At 34.6% G+C, this 22,073-nt stretch overlaps 2 protein-coding genes across 3 annotated transcripts; one reads left to right on the plus strand and one right to left on the minus strand.

The window, feature by feature from the left end:
* Positions 1-607: 607 nt before the first annotated feature.
* Positions 608-1,517, minus strand: LOC133300703 (uncharacterized). The gene is made up of 2 exons (XM_061500276.1): positions 1,499-1,517; positions 608-1,248 (listed from the first exon to the last, which is right to left on the minus strand). The coding sequence occupies exons 1-2, from the start codon at positions 1,515-1,517 to the stop codon at positions 608-610; spliced, it is 660 nt and encodes a 219-aa protein (XP_061356260.1).
* A 3,796-nt stretch (positions 1,518-5,313) lies between these two features.
* LOC133300710 (cytochrome b-c1 complex subunit 7-2, mitochondrial-like) lies at positions 5,314-13,517 on the plus strand. Of its 2 annotated transcripts, XM_061500286.1 has the most exons (4): positions 5,330-5,496; positions 5,610-5,767; positions 6,269-6,316; positions 13,161-13,508. In XM_061500286.1, the coding sequence occupies exons 1-4, from the start codon at positions 5,403-5,405 to the stop codon at positions 13,227-13,229; spliced, it is 369 nt and encodes a 122-aa protein (XP_061356270.1). In that variant the 5' UTR covers positions 5,330-5,402; the 3' UTR covers positions 13,230-13,508. The 2 variants fall into 2 exon arrangements, with proteins under 2 accessions (XP_061356271.1, XP_061356270.1); XM_061500287.1 differs by lacking the exon at positions 6,269-6,316 and having other exon boundaries at positions 5,314-5,496; positions 13,161-13,517.
* The last annotated feature ends 8,556 nt before the right edge of the window (positions 13,518-22,073 follow it).

Here is a 22,073-nt window from a genome sequence, read left to right on the forward strand (position 1 = left end):
ACATACCCTTTGGACTTCTCAGGATAACCAATAAAGTATCCACTAATCGTTCGAGAGTCTAACTTTCGTTCATGTGGATTATAAATCCTTGCTTCTGGTGGGCAACCCCAAATATACAGGTGACTTAAGCTAGGTTTCCTTCCTGTCCACAATTCAAAATGAGTCTTTTGAACTGCCTTACTAGGAATCCTATTCAGCAAGTGGGTCGCACTTTTAAGCGCATAAAGCCACAAATTTTTAGGTAATGAGGAGTTACTCATCATGCTCCTAACCATATCCATTAAGTTCCGGTTACGCCTTTTTGCCACACCATTTTGTTGTGATGTGCCTGACATAGTATACTGTGCACATATGCCATGCTCTTTGAGGAATTTTTTTCTTTCTGTTTCCCATAAAAAGAAAACGATCTTCATTTGGATTTATAGTTCGGATCGTAACGAATCCCCTTCTTTTCGAACCAAGCTATACGTTTGGGACATTCAACTTAATAGTGCCCAGACTTCTTACAGAAGTGGCAGCTAATGTCCTTTAGTCCCTTCTTTTCTTTCTCCTGCCCATCTTGCACAGATGCTTTCTTTTTCTTAAAGTGTCTTGATCTTGCTTTCAATCATTTCCCAGCTTTCCGACCCATGAGATTAACAAAGTGACTTGCATGGTTCTTTAAACGCCCTTCTTCCTGAACGAGCATACTGGCCAATTCATTAACATTCCACTTGTCCTTAATAGTGTTATAGTTAATTTGAAATGGCCCATATTCAGAAGGCAGCGAGTTCAAAATAAATTGAACCAAGAATGAGTCCGCAACAGTAAGTCCCAAGGTATTAAGTTTTGCTGCAAAATGAGTCATCTCAATAATATGCTCTTGCATAGTTCGCGACCCATCAAACTTCATGGTCGTGAGTTGTGCCATAAGAGTATCAACAAGTGACTTGTCCGCTGAACAGAAGCGTTCTTCCACAAACTTCGTATATTCTTTTGCACTTTCTGTTTGTGGAATGGTTGACTTAATGTTGTTGGCAACAGTCATCTTAATAAACATAAGGCTTAACCTGTTACTTCGATTCCATGCCTTATAGTGAGATTTCTCTTCCTCACTACTGGTTTCAGTAATAGCAGTGGGTTCATTCTCAAGGAGTGCCAAGTCAAGATCCATAACACCTAAGTGAAAGTTGACTTGTTCACGCCATTCTGAGAAATTCTCACCAGCAAACATAGTAACAGATGAAGCTTGTGAATTCATGGAAAAAACTGCAATTAAAATAACATACACAAAAGCTCATGAATAATCATAAATGTGATTCAAATAAAAACATACAAGCTCAAAGTAGCACTCCTTTGGGTAGATACTACAATATACTCATCATAAGCAAATACCAAAACATTAATAGACAAAAATGTTTTTCAATTAAATATATCCATTATCTTTGGATAATTAAAACATATTTAATCAAAATACTAATTTGCCACATAATATCACTAATTATAGAATATGATTCACCTTTGGGTGAATCCCTCATTTCTAATAATCAGCAATGTCAATTTATCCAATTTATTTCAGTAATTGGTATTTCATAAGTACATGGATAAATGACAATTTTATGCATGCGATAACTTTCTAGTTTGGCCACTTTGGTGACTAACAAACTATAACCAAAACGCACACAAATAAATGACTTTTATGTTATCTACACATTTTTAGTTTGGCCACTTTGGTGACTAACAAACCATGACATAATGTGAGAAAATAACTTAACAGATCAATCTCATATCATAATTACAATATAATGCATCAATAAAATTAACAATAAGAATATATAAGACGATACAATTCATACTTCAGATATACATATTGCAATTTTTTATTTTTTATTTTATTTTTATTTTTTTATAAACATGAACGATGTAAATTTTCATACTAATTCTTACATAAAAATTCATTCAATTACAGCAGAAATCATGTCATTATATATACTGCATTATTCATAATATAAATAATGCATATATATATATATATATATATATATATATATATATATTAAACAATTATAGTATTAAAATTTAACATTCAACTTTAATCCAATCAAAAACACATTTCAAAATCAGTACCTTATATATAATAATAATAATATATATAAACATTAAGCCATAAGCATTTGTCTTGCCTTTGTAAACATTAGCTTTATATATTCAATTTATATATAAAAGCAAAAATCCAAACATATATATAAAAGATCATGCGTCAGCCTTGCACAAAAGTAATGTATCCATTCTATACATGTAATTTGTTCTATTATAATATATATTATAATCATTCAAATATGCTTTCTTGAATATACATACAGTGGCCATTGAATCCAATATATAAAATTGTGAATTGTAAAGTAATAGGCACAATTTTGTCTTTTTGTTAATTGCAAAATCAATTCAAGATTTGGATCCAGAAACGATAATTAGCAAAAATCGACGTCAGAAACATGAATTCATAGAATCATATAAAAAATCGTTAGGGAAAAACATAGATTTTAAAAAACCCTAACTTTTCAAAAATCAAGAATCCAATCATAATCATACATGGAAAAACATGAATTCCTAAACCTTGCTCTGATACCACATGTTTAGCTTGGAGGAAAATGGATGACCACTCTTATTGGGAGATAGCTGATGGAAGATCAGTGAAGTTTTGGCTCCAAAAATGGCCAAATAGAAAGGAAAGACTTATTGATAAAACAAGTCACCCCATTCCGTGGGAGGAGGCTGGAAAAATAGTTGCTGATCATGTCACTGAGGGTGGAGAATGGGACAAAGAAAGGCTGTCTAGGTGGCTTCCTGTTGAGGAAATTGAAATTATAAGAAGTCATCTCCCTCCTCACTCGCTTGATGGTGTTGATCATTTAAGATGGAATATTGCAGTTGTTAATGGCATAACGGTGAAAGGTATATATGGGTTGATCTCAAAGCAAACAGAGATGGATTTAATGAGCTCTGATATTTGGAGTTTAATTTGGAGTTGGAAGGGTCCACATAGGATTCAATTATTTTGGTGGAAAGTAGCTCATGGTAGACTTCTCACAAAGAAAAGGATGGTTGATATGCAGTTGGGGGATTCTCTGTGCGCTTTATGCAATAATGCAGAAGAATCCTGGATTCATGCTTTACGTGATTGTTTATGAGTTCAAACTCTATGGACTAATTTAGGAGCTCAAAATTTTTGCCCAGAATTTTTTGTCATGGATGGTAACAATTGGATTATATCCAATCTTCAGATAGATACAGTTCATAATTGTGAGGTGCCTTGGAATACAATGATTGCTGTCATAGCTTGGCTATGTTGGAAGTGGAGGAATGACAAGTCATATGGTCGTCAAAATCTTCAATATGCATATAACCATAACTTCACAGTAAGTCAAGCAAAAGAGTTATGGGTTGTTGCAAATAAGAAGAATCAGGGATTGCATAACTCAAGAAAGAGGGAAATTGCAGTAACCTGAAAATTTCTGGAAACAGATTGAATTAAAGTTAATACAGATGGAGCTGCTAAAGGAAATCCCGGATTGGCAGCTTGTGGGGGAGTGATAAAAGATGGTACAGGTAAGTGGCTAAATGAGTTTTCATATAGAGTGGGTTATTGTAGTGCTATCCAAGCGAAATTATGGGGTATTTTGAAAGGAATTCAATTAGCTTGGGAAGGAGGTTGGAAAAAAGTGATTATTGAAAGTGACTCGGCAACGACAGTCGCTTGGCTCACTAAATCGGGTGAGCCAGCCTGTGAGTACCATTTGGTGTCTCGTATATGGGCTTGGATGAGCAAGGAATGGACAGTAAAGATAAAGCATACGTATAGAGAGTGTAATTGTTGTGCAGATTGGCTATCAAATTTACCTTTGGCTAATCCGGCACTTGAGGACTTTTGTTCTTTTTCGTTTCCTCCTCCTGGTATTTATTTATTGTATTTAGCAGATTTAGGAGGTACTGGTAGTACTCGTTGTATTTCTTGTTTTTAGCCTGGTTGGGGTCTTTCTCCCAACCAGGATACCAAAAAAAAAAGAACATGATAAAGGATCTTGGGAATACATGATTTTCACATACACATAAGAGATAAAGACATACCCGAAAATGATCGATGATGAAGGATTAACGGCAGTCGTCATCTTGTGAACAATTGTATTGGGGTAGTTTCTCTCTCTAAGCCTTCTTTACTTTGATATATATTTTGATGGAGAGAATGACATTAGGGTTGAAGGAGAGAGAGGACCATCCCTAATATATATATTCCATAATTTATAATCTGGTATGTCCATCATATACCAAATTAATGATTGAGATTAAATTTATCAGTAATTAATTGGGTCATATAACGTTTAATGGATAATATCAAGTCTTAATATTATATTATAATAAAATCTTTTTAATATTATAATTGACTCTTAATATTTCTAACACACTAAATTAATTTTTTTTTAGTATAACTTGGGATATATCCTGTCGAAAACCGAAGACTAATTCTCTCGAGGTATAGATATTACAAAAATGAATTTTGCCTCTACCAATAAAATATATTTCATGCGCATAACCAAAAATCAAACCCTAGCAACATATTTAAGGGAGTTAGCTATTTACTATCATCTACTTTTGGACATCCTTGTAACCTCATATTCACGGACACGCAAATTTTTTTAAATTTGCGTGTCGAACACGTGTCCGACACAGACACGCTCCGACACGCTCGGACAAGCGTCCGACACGCGATCAACTATCCGACACGCGATTAATATTTAGGGACACGCAGTCAACATTTGGGGACACGCTCGGACACGTTTTTTTTTAAATCTTAATTTTATTTTGTTAACTAAATATAAAAGAAATCATTTATAAATTAATTTTTTTTTGCTATGAAATTTGACATTAAAAATTAACAAAATACGAAAAATTACTTATATTTATATTTATGTTATGAAATTTAAATATTTGATTGATTATATGACTTATTATAAACTCTTATATGTATTAAATATAAATTATATTATATATATTAAAAATTTTATTTAATATGAAAACATGTCCCAACATGTCAAAATATGACATTTTTTAAAATTAACGTGTCGACGTGTCGTGTCGTGTCCCGTTTCCGTGCATTATAGCTTGTAACAAAACAATAAGCCTTTTATTTGTTTTCTTTTAAATTTTTTTCTTCTTAAATTCGGGCGAATATTCAGGAAGTAGGGGAAAAAGTAGAGGAAAGAAACGACGTGTCGCTCGCTTGCAGGTGGCGACAGCACGAGGAAAAGTTATCGTCGTAGACTGAGAAAATCGTGAGTGAAAATAAAACGCACTTGTTCCTCTTCCTCCGCGATTATTCGAGAAACTCTTAACGAAAGAGCGAGAGAACAGAAGAGAGAAGAGCAATGGCGTCGTTGTTGCAATCACTGGTGGATCCAAAGAAGAACTGGTTCGCTCGTCAGCACATGAAATCCCTTTCCAAACGCCTTCGCAAATACGGTTAATCATTTTCTCCTTTTAAATTTTGTTTTTTTGTCTCTACGAATTCTCAAACCCTAATTCAATCTTTTAATCACTGATTTCTGAATATTTTAATAAATTTTGGGAATTAGGGCTACGCTACGATGATCTGTACGATCCGTACTACGATCTGGATATAAAGGAGGCCCTGAATCGGCTTCCAAAGGAGATAGTGGACGCTCGCCACGCGCGTCTTAAGCGTGCCATTGACCTTTCCATGAAGCATGAGTACCTCCCTGAGAATCTTCAGGTTTTTTTTTTTTTTTCTTTCTTTCTTTCTTTTGTTTGCTGTTGTTGAGTTTCAGTTACAAGCAAGATGGATGAAAATCTTTCGTCTTAAGTTTTGATTTATGTTCAGTTATAAGTATGAACCGATTGCTTAGAATGGTCTTCGTGTTAGAATTGAGAGAATCATTCTTTCAAGTTAATGTTACTTTGAAGCTAGAAGTACTTTTAATTTATAGTTTGAGAAATTATGGTCACTGGAACCTTTTGTGAGCTTTATAGTACATGATGCATGAAGCACACACTGCATAACATGACGCTTCAAATCCTGATGGGACACTTCAAATTTCGCAAAATGGCCAGTGTCGTGTCTGTGAGTACACTTCAAATTGATTGTTATATATTGTTTCTGAGAACATGTCAAAGAAGATTTAATGGTCATGTTTGGTATGTACATGTATTTGAGTATTTTGACTGTCAAATGTTAATTTTTGAGCTCTGATATTTTTTCCTCTTTTTTTGACAGGCAATGCAAACACCATTCAGGGGCTACCTTCAGGAAATGCTGGCCCTTGTAAGTGCTATCATCATATAAATAACTAAATGTTTTGTGCGTGGATGTTTCAGTACAATATTTCATTGAGGCGGATTCTATACTTCTTGATTCTCCGTGCTTTTCTATGAAACTCTTTCTGAGGTCAAAAATTTAAAATGTGAACCAATGTGTTAGTTTCTTTGCACAACTGTTGGTTGATGTCTGCTTCTCCAATATACTTGATGTAAGTGTATTGACAGAACTTATTCATTTCAAGAAATATAGTAGCTTAATTGATGATTTATTTGTTTTCTATTTTTTTAGAAGAAAAAATAAGACCTCTTGTCATTGACTTCATTTTTGTTGCCCTTGTTGTGTGTGCATATTTGCTGGAATAGATGGATCATGGTTATTTTGTTTTTATATTTAACTTGAAGAATATCATATGGCTCATATCGTTTGTAATGTTTAGTTGGCTACCCTTTTTTGTGACGGCTGAGATATGATTTATGAGCTACTTAGTATGATCTAAGAGTAATGCAGCAAACAATCTAGGTTTTATTATAAAGTATTATAAAATCAGTCTATCACTGATCGAAAGCCCAAATAAAGTTAAGGCCCAACCTACTTAAGAATATGACTAAGTTAAAGGATTTAAGCCCAAAGCAATGCAAGCCCATTTTATAAGAAATGACCCAATTAGTATATAAACAAAGATCCAAGCCCACACCACTTAGCCTTGACCCAATTACTAATGGTCCAACACTTATTAACTTAATGGGCCAAGACACTAACCAAGCCCAACCCAATTCAAGAATAAACCCTAGATGAGGTGACAACACATGATTGGACAATTTGAATGAAGATTTCACCCTCCTCACATGTCCACCTCGGTCTAGCAAAGAGAAAAAGGGGATGAGATTGCTTTTCCCACCTTAGGCGCTACACAAGACAAGGAAAGGTGATGCAAGAACTTGAGTAAGACACACTCCAACTCTAACCAATGCATGTGAACTCCTTTAGCCAAAAAGCAACTCTCATTTTCTCCTTACACACCTTGGAGGGCGCACTCATGACAAGGAAAAGGAAGCTTTCTTTTTACACACTCAAGCTATGCATGACACATCACGAGAACCAAGTCTTTCCATCTCCCAAGGTAACACATCAAGGGAACATAAACCAAGATTTCCTTCATAAAAGTAGGCTCACTTTCCCTCTTCCCTAGGCGCACAAGTCTTCCCAATGCATGATTAAAAAGGTGAAGCCACCTTTTCTCCATCTTCCTAGGCGCCATAATGAGCATGAAAAAGGAAGACTTGATCTATACATTTCATGATGAGTGTGATACACTCAAGGTGACCCCAACCCCATGCATTGGGAAGCCACAAAGACACATTCTTCTAGGACTTCAATAATGAAAAGTTAAAAGGCAAAAGCTTTACACATTAACCAACCTTTCCCAAGTAATGATTAAAGTGTCTAACCTTGGTACACGCAAAGGACCCCCCCTCCCCATGCGCCCCAAATAATGAAGAATATCTCTAACCAAGACCAAGTCAAATGCCAAGTGGATTACATGCAATGGTCACATAAGAGGTTGTAAGAACCATCACCTTTTCCCTTGCATGTTCGGCCCTTCCTCCCAACTAAGACCAAGGAAGACTTGTCACACTCCACACTCAAGCATCATACGCCCTCCAATGCATGTGAGTAGCTTTCTTCACACTCACAAGTAATACTCAAGTGCACCTCTAAGCAAATGATGACAAGGCCTAGATAAAAGAAAAGGCAAAGAGCTTCCTCCTCCCCCTAAGGCCGTGAAACACCAAGCAACAAGATAAAGGACTCTTCCTTCTCCTTCTTCCCTTGGCTCCGGCCATTTCTCTCCTCATCAAGCCAAGCAAGTAAGAGAGAAACCAAGAGGTTGTTGGAAGCAACTCTCAACCCTAGAAGACTCCTTGAAGATCAAGTGTGAAGCATTAGTTAGAGTTATATTTTAGACATCATCTTTGAGGTAAGATCTCATGAGCTCTTCATCCCTTCAAGCTAGTAGAATGAACCCTAACCACTCTACATGACTAGATCTTGGACTAATAAAGCCATGCATGCATCTATCATCCTAGAAATCATCGCCTATGTATACCACCTCTACATGGCCGAACTTAAATGATATGCATGCACTCTCCAAATCTTCAAAACATTGGCTAAACAACCTAAACCTAAAATGGCCGAATGTGATGTATAGGGAAGTATAGTCTAAAGTTTGATTTAAGGATCAACCATTTTATATGAGCATTTAAGCCATGTTATCAAAAATGTCCTCTAGGTATACACCCCTAAAATGGCCGAACCCTAACAAGCTTAGAAAAGAAATTTGTGAATGTTTTCTTAAGTATCATGATGTATGGCCGAAATTTATAGGACCTATGCATGAGAACAATTAGTGAAAATCATCTCCTAAGGCATTCATCTAAAAAGGCCGAACCTATGTCAAGAGGAATATTAAGTTTAGATCTTTAATTTTAGAACTATGTACTAAGGATGGTTATGTTATTAGGCTGAACCAAAGGAACAAGAAAGGACCAGAACCACCTTGAACTCTTGGGAACTGATAAGACAAGACTATTGTGTAAGTGATTTACGGTTGTTGTAGCGGCTACCCTATGGTTGCCACCCCTTTATGTTAAAGTGAGGTTTGACTGCAATATGTTATATGATGCATTACATGATATGTTTGGTTGTTTGGAACTAATGTTTATTCATGCAAGTTTTGTAAGATGGCCTGTGCACTAATACCACAGAGGCAACCTGACGAGGACCCTGGGTATTCGTCCATAAGACCATGGAGAGTAATTGCCATGGCAGGATTGGTATGATGATATGAAAGCATGATTATTTTCCAAACTATGCTTCAAATGTTTTGCCATTCTATTATTGTACATGTTATTATGTGACTATTACAGGAGTAAGCATCATGGTTTGGAGGTTGCTCCAACTGCGAGTCCTTACTGAGATCCCCAATCTCACCCCCTTTGGGAAAGAGGTTGGTGCGAATTGAAGAGGAACCTGCGCAGCCATGTGCAGATAAAGTTGATAATACACCATCCCTTTTAGATAGAGTTTTTGATCTAATATTTGAGGGAAAGTGGGAGCTGGCAAACTATATTATGGATCAGGAAATGGAATCCCTATGGATTGAGGGTGCACCTTACTAAAGATGCACAAAAGATTTTAATTTGGATGACTGTAATAGACTATGCTACTTAGACTATTTTGAACATTTTATATGCGTTTGAAGTACAATATTTTGGATGTTTATGTTTTATGGACTATGAAATTAGTAGGAAAGATTAAGTAACATAAGTCACTATCCGCATAAGACACTTAATGGTGTTACATTGCTTGACATTCAATGCGCGGAATCCATGTACTTAAGCGTGGTTAACTTAAAATTTACTAATGGGAATTAATTTCGTTCTTTTCCCTAACTTATCTATTCCTCTAGTCATGAGTTTCTCTTTTGCTTTGTCTACGGTCTACTTACAAGTTAATCTCTTCTTGGTTACCCTGCTCATACTTATGCGCTATTTAGGGGCTCACTTACATGATCATAATTTTAGTTTTGACTAATACTGAGTAGGTAGTCTCTTAAGTGTCTTATGCGGATAGTGACTTATGTTACTTAATCTTTCCTACTAATTTCATAGTCCATAAAACATAAACATCCAAAATATTGTACTTCAAACGTATATAAAATGTTCAAATAGTCTAAGTGACATAGTCTATTACAGTCATCCAAATTAAAATCTTTGGTGCATCTTTAGTAAGGTGCACCCTCAATCCATAGGGATTCCATTTCCTGATCCATAATATAGTTTGCCAGCTCCCACTTTCCCTCAAATATTAGATCAAAAACTCTATCTAAAAGGGATGGTGTATTATCAACTTTATCTGCACATGGCTGCGCAGGTTCCTCTTCAATTCGCACCAACCTCTTTCCCTGCCTTACCCATTTGGTCATTTTTACCTGAAAGGGGATTTCCCAAAGGGGGGTGAGATTGGGGATCTCAGTAAGGACTCACAGTTGGAGCAACCTCCAAACCATGATGCTTACTCCTGCAATAGTCACATAATAACATGTACAATAATAGAATGGCAAAACATTTGAAGCATAGTTTAGAAAATAATCATGCTTTCATATCATCATACCAATCCTGCCATGGCAATTACTCTCCATGGTCTTATGGACGAATACCCAGGGTCCTCGTCAGGTTGCCTTTGTGGTATCAGTGCACAGGCCATCTTACAAAACTTGCATGAATAAACATTAGTTCCAAACAACCGAACATATCATGTAATGCATCATATAACATATTGCAGTCAAACCTCACTTTAACATAAAGGGGTGGCAACCATAGGGTAGCCGCTACAACAACCGTAAATCACTTACACAATAGTCTTGTCTTATCACTTCCCAAGAGTTCAAAGGGGTCCTTGCTTGTTCCTTTGGTTTGGCCTAGTAACATAATCATCCTTAGTACATATTCATAAGATCTAACTTGGTTTTCTTCTTGATATAGATTCTGCCCTTTTAAACAAAATACCTAGGAGATGATTTTTCATTAATGGCTTTCATGTATAGGTCCTATTTTTATTATACATTTCGGCCATACATCATAATACCAAGAAAACATTCACAAATTTCTCTCCTAGGTCCATTAGGGTTCGGCCTTTTAGGGTCATGCACTTAAAGGAAAATTTTAATGTCATGTTCATGGGCCTTAAATCAAACCTTGGACAATACTTTTCTATACATTAAATTCGGTCATTTAGGTTTAAGGTCATAAAAAGGAGATTTTTCAAATGCTACGTTCATACACATCACGCTAATACTTTCCATGGTACTTAAAAAGAAAAATATCACACATTTAGGAAGGTATATAGGTTCGGCCATTTAGGGTTCATGCCTTTAGGAGATGATTTTTAAAGGATGCTTACTTATCATGCTAACACCATCACTTCAACCCTCTCCATGATACTTTAAAGAAAATATTAAACATTTAGTGACACACCTAGGTTCGGCCATTTTGAGGTGATACACTTAGGAGGTGATTTTAAAGATGAAAGATGCATGCATGGCTTTATTAGTCCAAGATCTAGTCATATAAATTAGTTAAAGTTCATTCTACTCACTTGAAGGGATGAAAGAGATCTTACCTCAAAGATGATGTCTAAAATATAACTCTAACTAATGCTTCACACTTGATCTTCAAGGAGTCTTCTAGGGTTGAGAGTTGCTTCCAACAACCTCTTGGTTTCTCTCTTACTTGCTTGGCTTGATGAGGAGAGAAATGGCCGGAGCCAAGGGAAGAAGGAGAAGGAGGAGTCCTTTATCTTGTTGCTTGGTGTTTCACGGCCTTAGGGGGAGGAGGAAGCTCTTTGCCTTTTCTTTTATCTAGGCCTTGTCATCATTTGCTTAGAGGTGCACTTGAGTATTACTTGTGAGTGTGAAGAAAGCTACTCACATGCATTGGAGGGCGTATGATGCTTGAGTGTGGAGTGTGACAAGTCTTCCTTGGTCTTAGTTGGGAGGAAGGGCCGAGCATGCAAGGGAAAAGGTGATGGTTCTTACAACCTCTTATGTGACCATTGCATGTAATCCACTTGGCATTTGACTTGGTCTTGGTTAGAGATATTCTTCATTATTTGGGGCGCATGGGGAGGGGGTCCTTTGCGTGTACTTAGACACTTTAATCATTACTTGGGAAAGGTTGGTTAATGTGTAAAGCTTTTGCCTTTTAACTTTTCATTGTTGAAGTCCTAGAAGAATGTGTCTTTGTGGCTTCCCAATGCATGGGGTTGGGGTCACCTTGAGTGTATCACACTCATCATGAAATGTATAGATCAAGTCTTCCTTTTTCATGCTCATTATGGCGCCTAGGAAGATGGAGAAAAGGTGGCTTCACCTTTTTAATCATGCATTGGGAAGACTTGTGCGCCTAGGGAAGAGGGAAAGTGAGCCTACTTTTATGAAGGAAATCTTGGTTTATGTTCCCTTGATGTGTTACCTTGGGAGATGGAAAGACTTGGTTCTCGTGATGTGTCATGCATAGCTTGAGTGTGTAAAAAGAAAGCTTCTTTTTCCTTGTCATGAGTGCGCCCTCCAAGGTGTGTAAGGAGAAAAGGAGTGGCTAAAGGAGTTCACATGCATTGGTTAGAGTTGGAGTGTGTCTTACTCAAGTTCTTGCATCACCTTTCCTCGTCTTGTGTAGCGCCTAAGGTGGGAAAAGCAATCTCATCCCCTTTTTCTCTTTGCTAGACCGAGGTGGACATGTGAGGAGGGTGAAATCTTCATTCAAATTGTCCAATCATGTGTTGCCACCTCATCTAGGGTTTATTCTTGAATTGGGTTGGGCTTGGTTAGTGTCTTGGCCCATTAAGTTAATAAGTGTTGGACCATTAGTAATTGGGTCAAGGCTAAGTGGTGTGGGCTTGGATCTTTGTTTAGATACTAATTGGGCCATTTCTTATAAAATGGGCTTGCATTGCTTTGGGCTTAAATCCTTTAACTTAGTCATATTCTTAAGTAGGTTGAGCCTTAACTTTATTTGGGCTTTAAACCACATATTCAGTGAACGAGTAACTTTGAATAAGCAACATTAGTCCTTAAGTTAGAACCCACTTTAAATAAGATAATTAATAACTCATGTTTTGATTGGATTAGTGTATTATATTCATAGCACATAAGAATTCCTCACTTAGTTCAGACCTCTGAGAATTTTATGTACATGTAGCAAAATGTGTTTATTCTTAGATTTGAAAAATCAACAACCCAATAACTTCTAAAATTGTCACTGAATGCTTTGCTACCCACAATTTGCAGGTGAAGAGGGAAAACGCGGAGCGTGAAGCATTGGGAGGTTTGCCCCTCTATCAACGAGCCATTCCTTGATTGCCTTAAGTATTGCATAAATCTATTTTGATTGCAGTGGGAGGTTGAAATTGTATTAAAGTTGTGGTAGAATGTTTTCCTTGGAGAAGAAAAAATGGACAAGGAACCGTATTTTTTAATGGTATAAACTGCCTCAAGCATTTTCTAATAAATGGCAACAATAAACTCGTTTGCCTTCAAAACTTAGAGCTTGCATATTCTTTTGGCTTTCTGTTTATTTGTGTATTTTTTGAACTCCTTACTTTGTGTTGCCTGAATGGAGATGAGAACTAAAACGACAGATTCGGCTGTCGGCTCTTGTTTTGCAATATGAAAAAATTATTTGCTTTCATTCTTCAATATAATCTTAACTCCAACTCTGTGGTGAATGAGTGGTTTTTTCAATCATCAAATTGATTGTGATATTATCTCGTGAGAAGAATGCGAGTGTGCCCTGAAAACAGTCAATAATATTTTCATTTTTATTTTTTGTTGGGTACAACTGTCAATATTAAGTTATTTTGGTTAAAATGATTTTGGGTACATCAATAGGAAGTTTTAATGGGACTTTAATTGATGTTAGTTGGTGCTTTACTGTGTGCTGATTTTCTAATAAATGGCTTAAGTATTGACTCGTGATGCTTTTTTCTTGCGCAAAGATGTTATGCTCTTTTGCATTAAATAATTACTTTTTGGTAGGAAAACTCCTTTCAGTAGCTTGTGGTGCGTTTAGTAGAAAAAAAAATTATCAGTGAATCACAATTATTGGGAATATGGTGGGAAAGTTAAAAAAAAAAATTGTTTGGTAAGTCAAAATATTATTGAAAAAATTGGTTTAAGTTTTCTGAGTTTATATTTGGTTGAAGGTAAAATATTATTAAGAAAATGGGTTACAATTATCAAAATAACCATTGCCTATCAAATTTTGGCATGTTATTTTAGGGATATTTGTGTTTAAATTTTTGCTCTCCAATTTTTTTTATTTGTCAGTTAAATCAAAATATCACTTTCTGAGTGGTATTTTCAAGTGATACTCTGGATAAAATTTGACATACAGGGTTACATTTCCATGCAAATTAGAACTCTACGCAATTTTTTTGAAAACTCTTACCAAATATGATCTTCTTTGAATCTCATGTGAACTTTTCGAGGGCAACAAAAATAAAACTTCCTTACCAAATGCTAGATTTCACCTGCATAGTTTGTTTGAGGAACGTTTACTTCAAACCCATGCCATCGATATGTCATGAAGGAATGATTTGGCAACTAGGTTTCACGAGCTATATATCTGTTATGTTTCTTCTAAGGCAAATTTCGAAGAGTGCCATTGACATTATTTTGTGGCATATATATATATATATATATATATATATATATATATATATATATATAGGAAAGAGTTATATTTACAAATTTATGGGAATGTACTATTCCTAGTATATAGTAAATTCTTACAAAATTATGTTTTATATATGGGATAGGTTATCTTTCTCTCTCCTATTAAAATTCTATCTAACGATGTTGGAGAGTGGTAGGCAAAGGTAGGCAGAAAAAATTGTAGGTAGAATAACATATTTCTTAAAAGAAATACCGATAAATAAATAAATGATGTCAACACAGTTGCCCCAAATACAATTAAAAAGAAAGACAAAAATGGCCAACAAAGGTGGGCACAGTTGGTTAAGAATTTGACTCATACTCCATATGGGTGTGCCCTGACCCTGGTAGGATCACTCCAACTCTGATATCGAAGGCCACCTCAATCTAAAACCTTAAAGCATTAGGTGAGACTTAATTAATTATTTTGTACCTTTTCTATCTCTTTAACAATCATCTCATCATTATAAACTGATAACCACGTGCGAGTGTTTCAACCATATAAATTAGGGAAATATAAGTCTTGTGCAATTGGAGAAGTCTCCATCAATGTTATTAAACCTGACCCGATCATTGATCCGGTTGAGATACTGGGTCACTGGTTCAACCAGTTGGTCACTGATTCAACTGCATGACCTAATAAGTATATGCAAATCTATAATTTATATTAAAGTTTTATAAACATACTTAAATACCTGTAAAACACTAAGGGCTTATCATTTCTCAAGTTGCCGGAAATAATTTTATCTCCGGCTACCAAATCATAACCATACAAAGATGGATCAATGGGAATAAAGGAAGAGAGAGAAAAAGGGAATCATAATCATTCAAAGGTGAATCAATTAATATAAGAAAATAAATAAACAAAACGACGTAGTTTTGAGGTGGCCGGAGATAAACTTATCTCAAGTTGCCAGAGAAATGTTTTTCCCAAACAATAATATCAATTTCAAATATTTTAATATAAAAAAAATAAATTACATGTTATCCAACAAAGGATCAAACAAACATATAATGCTTGAGATACCGGTGTTTCATGTTCAATACATGACATCTCTAGCTATAAATTAAATTTAAATTCGTTACATAGTGCGTGACCAAAATAATATTAGTGCTGTAGGTACTTAATTTATGTAAGTAAATAAATAACAAATCACTCAAATATGTCAAAAGAAAACAAATCATTTGATACATTTATTTTTTTGGATTTTATTTTTTTGTGAACTGGGTCGGGTCACTGGTTGAACTGATTGGGTCACCAATTTTCTCAAAAATAGGTCGAGTTGTACCGGGTCTGTTACTTGACCGATCCAACATAAAAACTAGACCGACGATCATACAAACGGTTTATCGAATTTCGGGTCGACCCGAATGATCGGTCCAATTTTTTCAACACTAGACTCCTCTTTTAAGCTGTTTCAAGATGGTGTGGGATCCACTCCATTTTTATTTTATTTTTTGTCTTTTTTCTGTACAGTGGGGCCATGGTGTTTGGGTGTACCTGACATGAAAACAATATTCTTCTATTGCATAAGAAAATATACTCCATAAAAATTATTACTAAAATAAATAAATAAACCGTTAAGAAACCTAAATGGGTAATGATTAAGTATTAGTAGTAAATATATTAACTTGAGAAAGAGATAAGTTAACGAATTAAAAGAATAGAAATTAATTAATGAAAGTTAATTTAAATAATTAAAGTTATCCGTAATTATAAAATATGAATAAATAAATCAGAATATCAACAGATCTACTCAATATAACGACAGGAAACAAAGATAGTGTGCAAAAAGTTATTTTTCATTATATACGGTCAAATGAAGTATCAGAACCCATTTTTCCATATTTTAAAAGGGGCAAGTTATATTTACAAATTTTCTTGTTTACAAACTTTTACAAATTACACTAAGTACGACCGGTCATACTTTAATCATGCAGTGCAACTGGTTGCATTTAATGTAATTTGCAAAAAATGTTTGTAAGCGAATCTTATCCCATTTTAAAAATATTTCAACTTTCTTCAGGATCTTAGATTTTCTATAACTAATTTACATATTTACTTTCTCTCTTTCCATGAGTCACATCCAAAACATCATGTTATTATATATGAAAAAAATGTTTATCCTTTTAAATGACACAATTTATATTTTTTCACTCTCACAAAGAAGTAAGATCCACATCTTTATTTTTTTTGTCAACTCTTTCATCTTTTATTTATCTTTTTCTCTCTCTTAAAATGATACACACTTTTCTCATTATATACATAGACTCAGAACCACGTGGGAGCTGTGTAGATAAGTTAGAGCATTAATGAAATGTAGAGGTTGCTCCATTTCTTTTTCTTTTTCCTTCACACTCTTTTTGGTTGGATCTAGGAACATCGCACCTTCTCTAATGATTCAAAAAAGTGGAAACATAATAATATTTCATCATAAGTGAAAAAAAAAATACACATTATTGATGGAAAAAAAAACATACAGATACACATACATACAGATACACATACACACAAATTATTGGTGGATCCTTTACACACAAGTAATAATAGATGTTATCATAATATAATTTATGTCTTTTATGTAATATCACACTGTCTTGTCTAAAGAAATGAAAGAATGTTTCTGGGGCTTAACCCCTCTTTATTTACAAAAAAAAAGAAAAAAAGAAATGAAAGAATGTAAAACCTAATAAGAATCTAGATTAACTTGTAATATAAATTCTTTATAGAGGTGGATAACACACACCTTCTCTAATGACTCGTACCTATTTTTGTTCGTTTAGAGGGGTTACTATGGGGCAGACCTAAGGGAGGGGAGACTCGATAGTCACTCCTCTCTAAATTTTAATTCTATAATAATAATACATCATTTATATTAATAATTAGTTCTTTTTTCAAAAACACGTGTAATAATTAACTCACCCTATAACTTTAATAACAATTATAATTTTAATATTTTATTTTCATTCCCGTCATAAAAAAATCCTAGATCGCCACTGGTTACTAATAACATTAAGTTCGACCCTCGCTAACTCATTTAATTTTTTATTTTTTAATTGAATAAGAGAACTAGCTATTAATTATTTTACTGATTTATTGATATTAAACTGAAGTGACTTAGTTATCAGTTTTATAGGCTGAAAATAAAAATAAGACAGAAAATTCAAATCTAAAGAGATAACAGCTCATTCTAATAAGACAGAAAATTTCATCCACAAATGCTGTCAGAAACGCAATAGCAATGTCTTTGTAGAAGTGAAGTGAACAAATGCTCCAGAGATTCGTTTCTTTCGTTTCAAAGCTCCCTAGCTTGAAGACATTGGTGACTCAGTACTTTGTTGTCCGTACTATCCCTTTGCCATGCATTACATTTTATAATAGAGGTATGTATATATATATATATGCTCAGAAATATGCATTTGGCAAAGGGTATGGTCTATGGCAGGAAAAATGTGACAATGGCAGCATGGGGAATAATCTCGGATTCAGCAAATTTTGTGAAAGGGGACCGAGGACCAATACATAATAACATTTAAAAAACTCTTCAAATTTTCTTCATACATAAACAATAATAATAAGAATGAAAAATGAAAGGCCGAGTTTGAAGGGAACAAATTTATACTATATTATATTTCTCTAAAATTTGAATGTAGTTTAAAATAAAATTTTATATCTCTCGTATTATAGGAGATAAAATTCTTTCCTACACATACATAAAAATATACGGATTAGTCGCGAAATGATGAACCGAATGAAATATCTTAAAAAAAAAAAAAAAAACATTCCATGTGAATCCATGAGCGGCTGTTCCTACACTATTAAAACCATCCTCCTCTGTCTCTTGAGTCGCATATGTCACCAACACTTAATTGATTTTCCTAATTTTCCTTCTAGCATTTCTAGTATACTGAATCGTGCATCTAACTAGAATTAGATGAACAATGTAGGCATACACCACATGATATGCTTCATAGGCTCATGAAATGTTAATTTTTAGGCCAAATACGGAATATAGCGTACTACATTTTGGGCTATACATTCCGATGAAATATAAGAGATATTGCTAGAGTCTAATTACTTTATAGTTGAATGTGCATAATTTGTGAACAAAAATCGTATAAATGATACTGTATACATTTAAAACTTTTTTTATGATTCAAATTTTACACAATTATGCACTAATTAAGTGCAATTAACATGTCTACTTGCATAAATTTCCACCTTTAATCATTGAAGAGGAAAGCAATTGGTTGTGAGTTGCAACTCGTGACACCCATTTTTATATGCTGGTTGGTAATTTGCTATAAACTCGATGCATGATCTTGTTCTAGATTTCATATTTATTTTAGTCCGTACGAGCACAACCAGGGGCAGGTATCAGAGCACTGGCGAGTTGCCATGCAAGCTGAACTTGATGCACTTTAGTTAAATCACACATGGTCTCTTGTGGATCTTCCTTCGGGTGTTAAACCAATTGGTTGTAAATAGGTCTTTCGAATTAAGCACCGTGCAGATGGCACCGTAGAAAGCTTCAAAGCTCGCCATGTAGCTAAGGGTTACAATCAATTAGAAAGAGTTGACTTCTTTGATACTTTCTCACCAGTAGCCAAACTTACTACTGTACGCATTCTACGTACTCTAGCTGCTGCACATGGATGGATACTTGAACAGTTTGACGTAAATAATGCTTTTCTTCATGGAGATCTTCATGAAGATGTTTACATGAATCTGCCACCTGGGTTCATTTCTACATCTCCTAACAAAGTTTGCAAACTCCAAAAATCCTTATACGGATTAAGACAGGCAAGCCGTCAGTGGTATGCCAAATTGTCTTCATTTTTAATATCTCTTGGCTACAAATAATCATCAGCAAATCATTCTTTATTTGTTCTCAATATTGGTTCATCATTCACAGCATTATTGGTCTATGTAGACGCTATTTTACTTGCGGGCAACAACTTTGATGAAATACTTCGTGTGAAACAACTTTTGGACAGAAAGTTCAATATAAAAGATCTTGGGAAAGCTCGCTATTTTCTGGGCTTGGAGCTGTCTCGTTCATCTCAATGAATTGTTGTAAATCAACGAAAATATTGCCTTGAGCTTCTTCAAGATGGTGGTTTACTCGCTGCCAAACCAGTAACCACTCCATTAGATCCCTCGCAGAAGTTGCAACGTATACAAGGAGAACCATTTGAAGATCCTTCCTCTTACAGACGTCTCATTGGTCGTCTTCTTTATCTGACAACAACAAGATCAGACATTTCCTTTTCTGTTCAATAGCTGAGTCAATATGTTGCTACTCCTATGAAGTCCCATCATATTGCAGCTCTCAGAATCCTGCGATACTTAAAAGGTTCTCTAGGGAAAGGATTGCTATTTCCTGCAAACAACAACACTCATATTTCTGTCTTTGCTGACGTCGATTGGGCCTGCTGTTTGGATACTAGACGTTCCATAACAGGCTTCTGCGTCTTCATTGGACCTGCTTTAATATCATAAAGATCGAAGAAACAAACCACTGTTTCTTGCTCTTCAACGGAGGCCAAATATCGCTCTTTAGCTAACCTCACCTGTGAGCTACAATGGATTAATTATCTTCTCAAAGATCTCTGTCTCATTACCACAAAACTTGCATCTGTATTTTGCGATAACAGATCATCTATTTACCTTGCACACAATCCAGCTTTCCATGAGCGATCTAAGCATATAGAGCTAGATTGTCATGTTCGTGAAAAGATTATCAAGGCCTCATACATCTGCTTCCAGTTTCTACTACAGCTCAGGTTGCAGACATCTTCACAAAAGCATTGCATCCTCACCCTTTTATGTCAAATATCAGCAAGCTGGGTCTCTGTGATATTCACCGTCCCGCTTGTGGGGGTATTGAATATAGCCACCTCATGAAAGCAGTTATCAGTTTGTTAAAATAGATGCAACGTTCTTTCATTTCCTCTGTTATCTTAAAGCAGTGGCGGACCTAGGAAAAAAAAATTATGTGTGCATACTTAAGGTGGGGGTTCGGGGGCAGCACCCTCGAAGATTTGTTTTTAAGAAAATTTTAAATGTATTAATTGTAGGGGTTAATTGATCAAAAACCAACCTCTATCGATGTCTATTTGATTCAAAGTTGACCAATTTTGCTTCACAAAAAAAGTGAAAAATTCCATGCGATTCTCCTCCACTTGATGAAGATTGAATTTCAGGAATCATTGATATCCATTAAGGTTTGGAGCTAATAAGATTTATGTTTCAAACAAAGAAGAAGAGACAAAGCAATGGGGTAGGGTTTAAACTTTAAGCTTTTAATTATATGGGTTAGTTGGGTTGAACTTGGACTTATTTTTATTTTTTTCTTTTCAATCTTCTTAATTTTTATTTTTTTTACTTGACTTAAATCACCCACATTTTTTAAAAAACATTCTCAAATTTTTGTATATGCATGTGCAGACACAGTCAACAACACCGTTTTTAAAGCTGTAATATAAAAGGGAAGTCTGTAAATCATTGATTCAATACACAGTTTTTCATTACTCAAGTTCTTTCCATCTTTCTCTGTCTCTTCGTATCAGATTCTTTACAAGCTGCCAGTAACACAATAATTCAAGTTTATAAGATGTGACTGTTACACTTTCTGAAATAACTGGCTAAATTCAATTCATGTTACCAAAATCTGTGAATACATGCACTAAAAGCCTTATAGAGGAGTGGGGTCGGGGGAAGAAAAACGGAGATGAAGTACGTTGATCAAATGACAGAAAAGAAGTGGGGTTAGCTAAATGCCAGAAAGGGATAAATTGACCGTGTATAAACTTTCATTATCAAGAACAATTATTATTTTTTTTCTTTATCACGTATATATATTATATGTAATTTTGCTAATCATATTGCAAAAAAATAATAAAAAATATATCAACTCTAATTACTTCTTTGAAGTGAGTTGACCACCAGAAACTTTTTTTTTTTTTTTATAACAACCACCAGAAACTTTAACTCTTTGAGTCGACTATATGATTAATTCCGTGTAATGGTTTATATTTATATTATATATTTTTTACTAAAATTAAAAATATGGAGAGTCATGTGACGTAAAAGTAAAGAAGTGGATAAGATTCATATTTTTTTAATTTTAATAAGTGTAAGTGTAATAGAAATATAAAAATTATTAATATAATTTTATCCAACAGTTTAAGCTTTTGGTTTGAATTGTCATTTTACATGCTATTAGATTAGGCCATAATCAAGTGGTCCTTAGTTCAATTCTTACTATCCTTATTTTATTAATAAAAATAATTAAATATTATGTAATTTCTTAATATAGGATGGACTCTCGTGTGAAGAATGTGTTAGAGAAATATAAATAAATAATATAGCATCACTTAAACTTTTAAGTTGAATTAACACTTTACTCGTAGTATTAAAAATTTATTCTACTCACAAATTCAGTTCTTATTTTGTAACAAGGAAATGCTAAACATATATGAGAT

Source organism: Gastrolobium bilobum, unplaced genomic scaffold (genome assembly GCF_033153095.1).
Source record: "Gastrolobium bilobum isolate Gb01-03AN ecotype WA unplaced genomic scaffold, APGP_CSIRO_Gbil_v1 utg7932, whole genome shotgun sequence".
Taxonomy (NCBI): Eukaryota; Viridiplantae; Streptophyta; class Magnoliopsida; order Fabales; family Fabaceae; genus Gastrolobium; species Gastrolobium bilobum.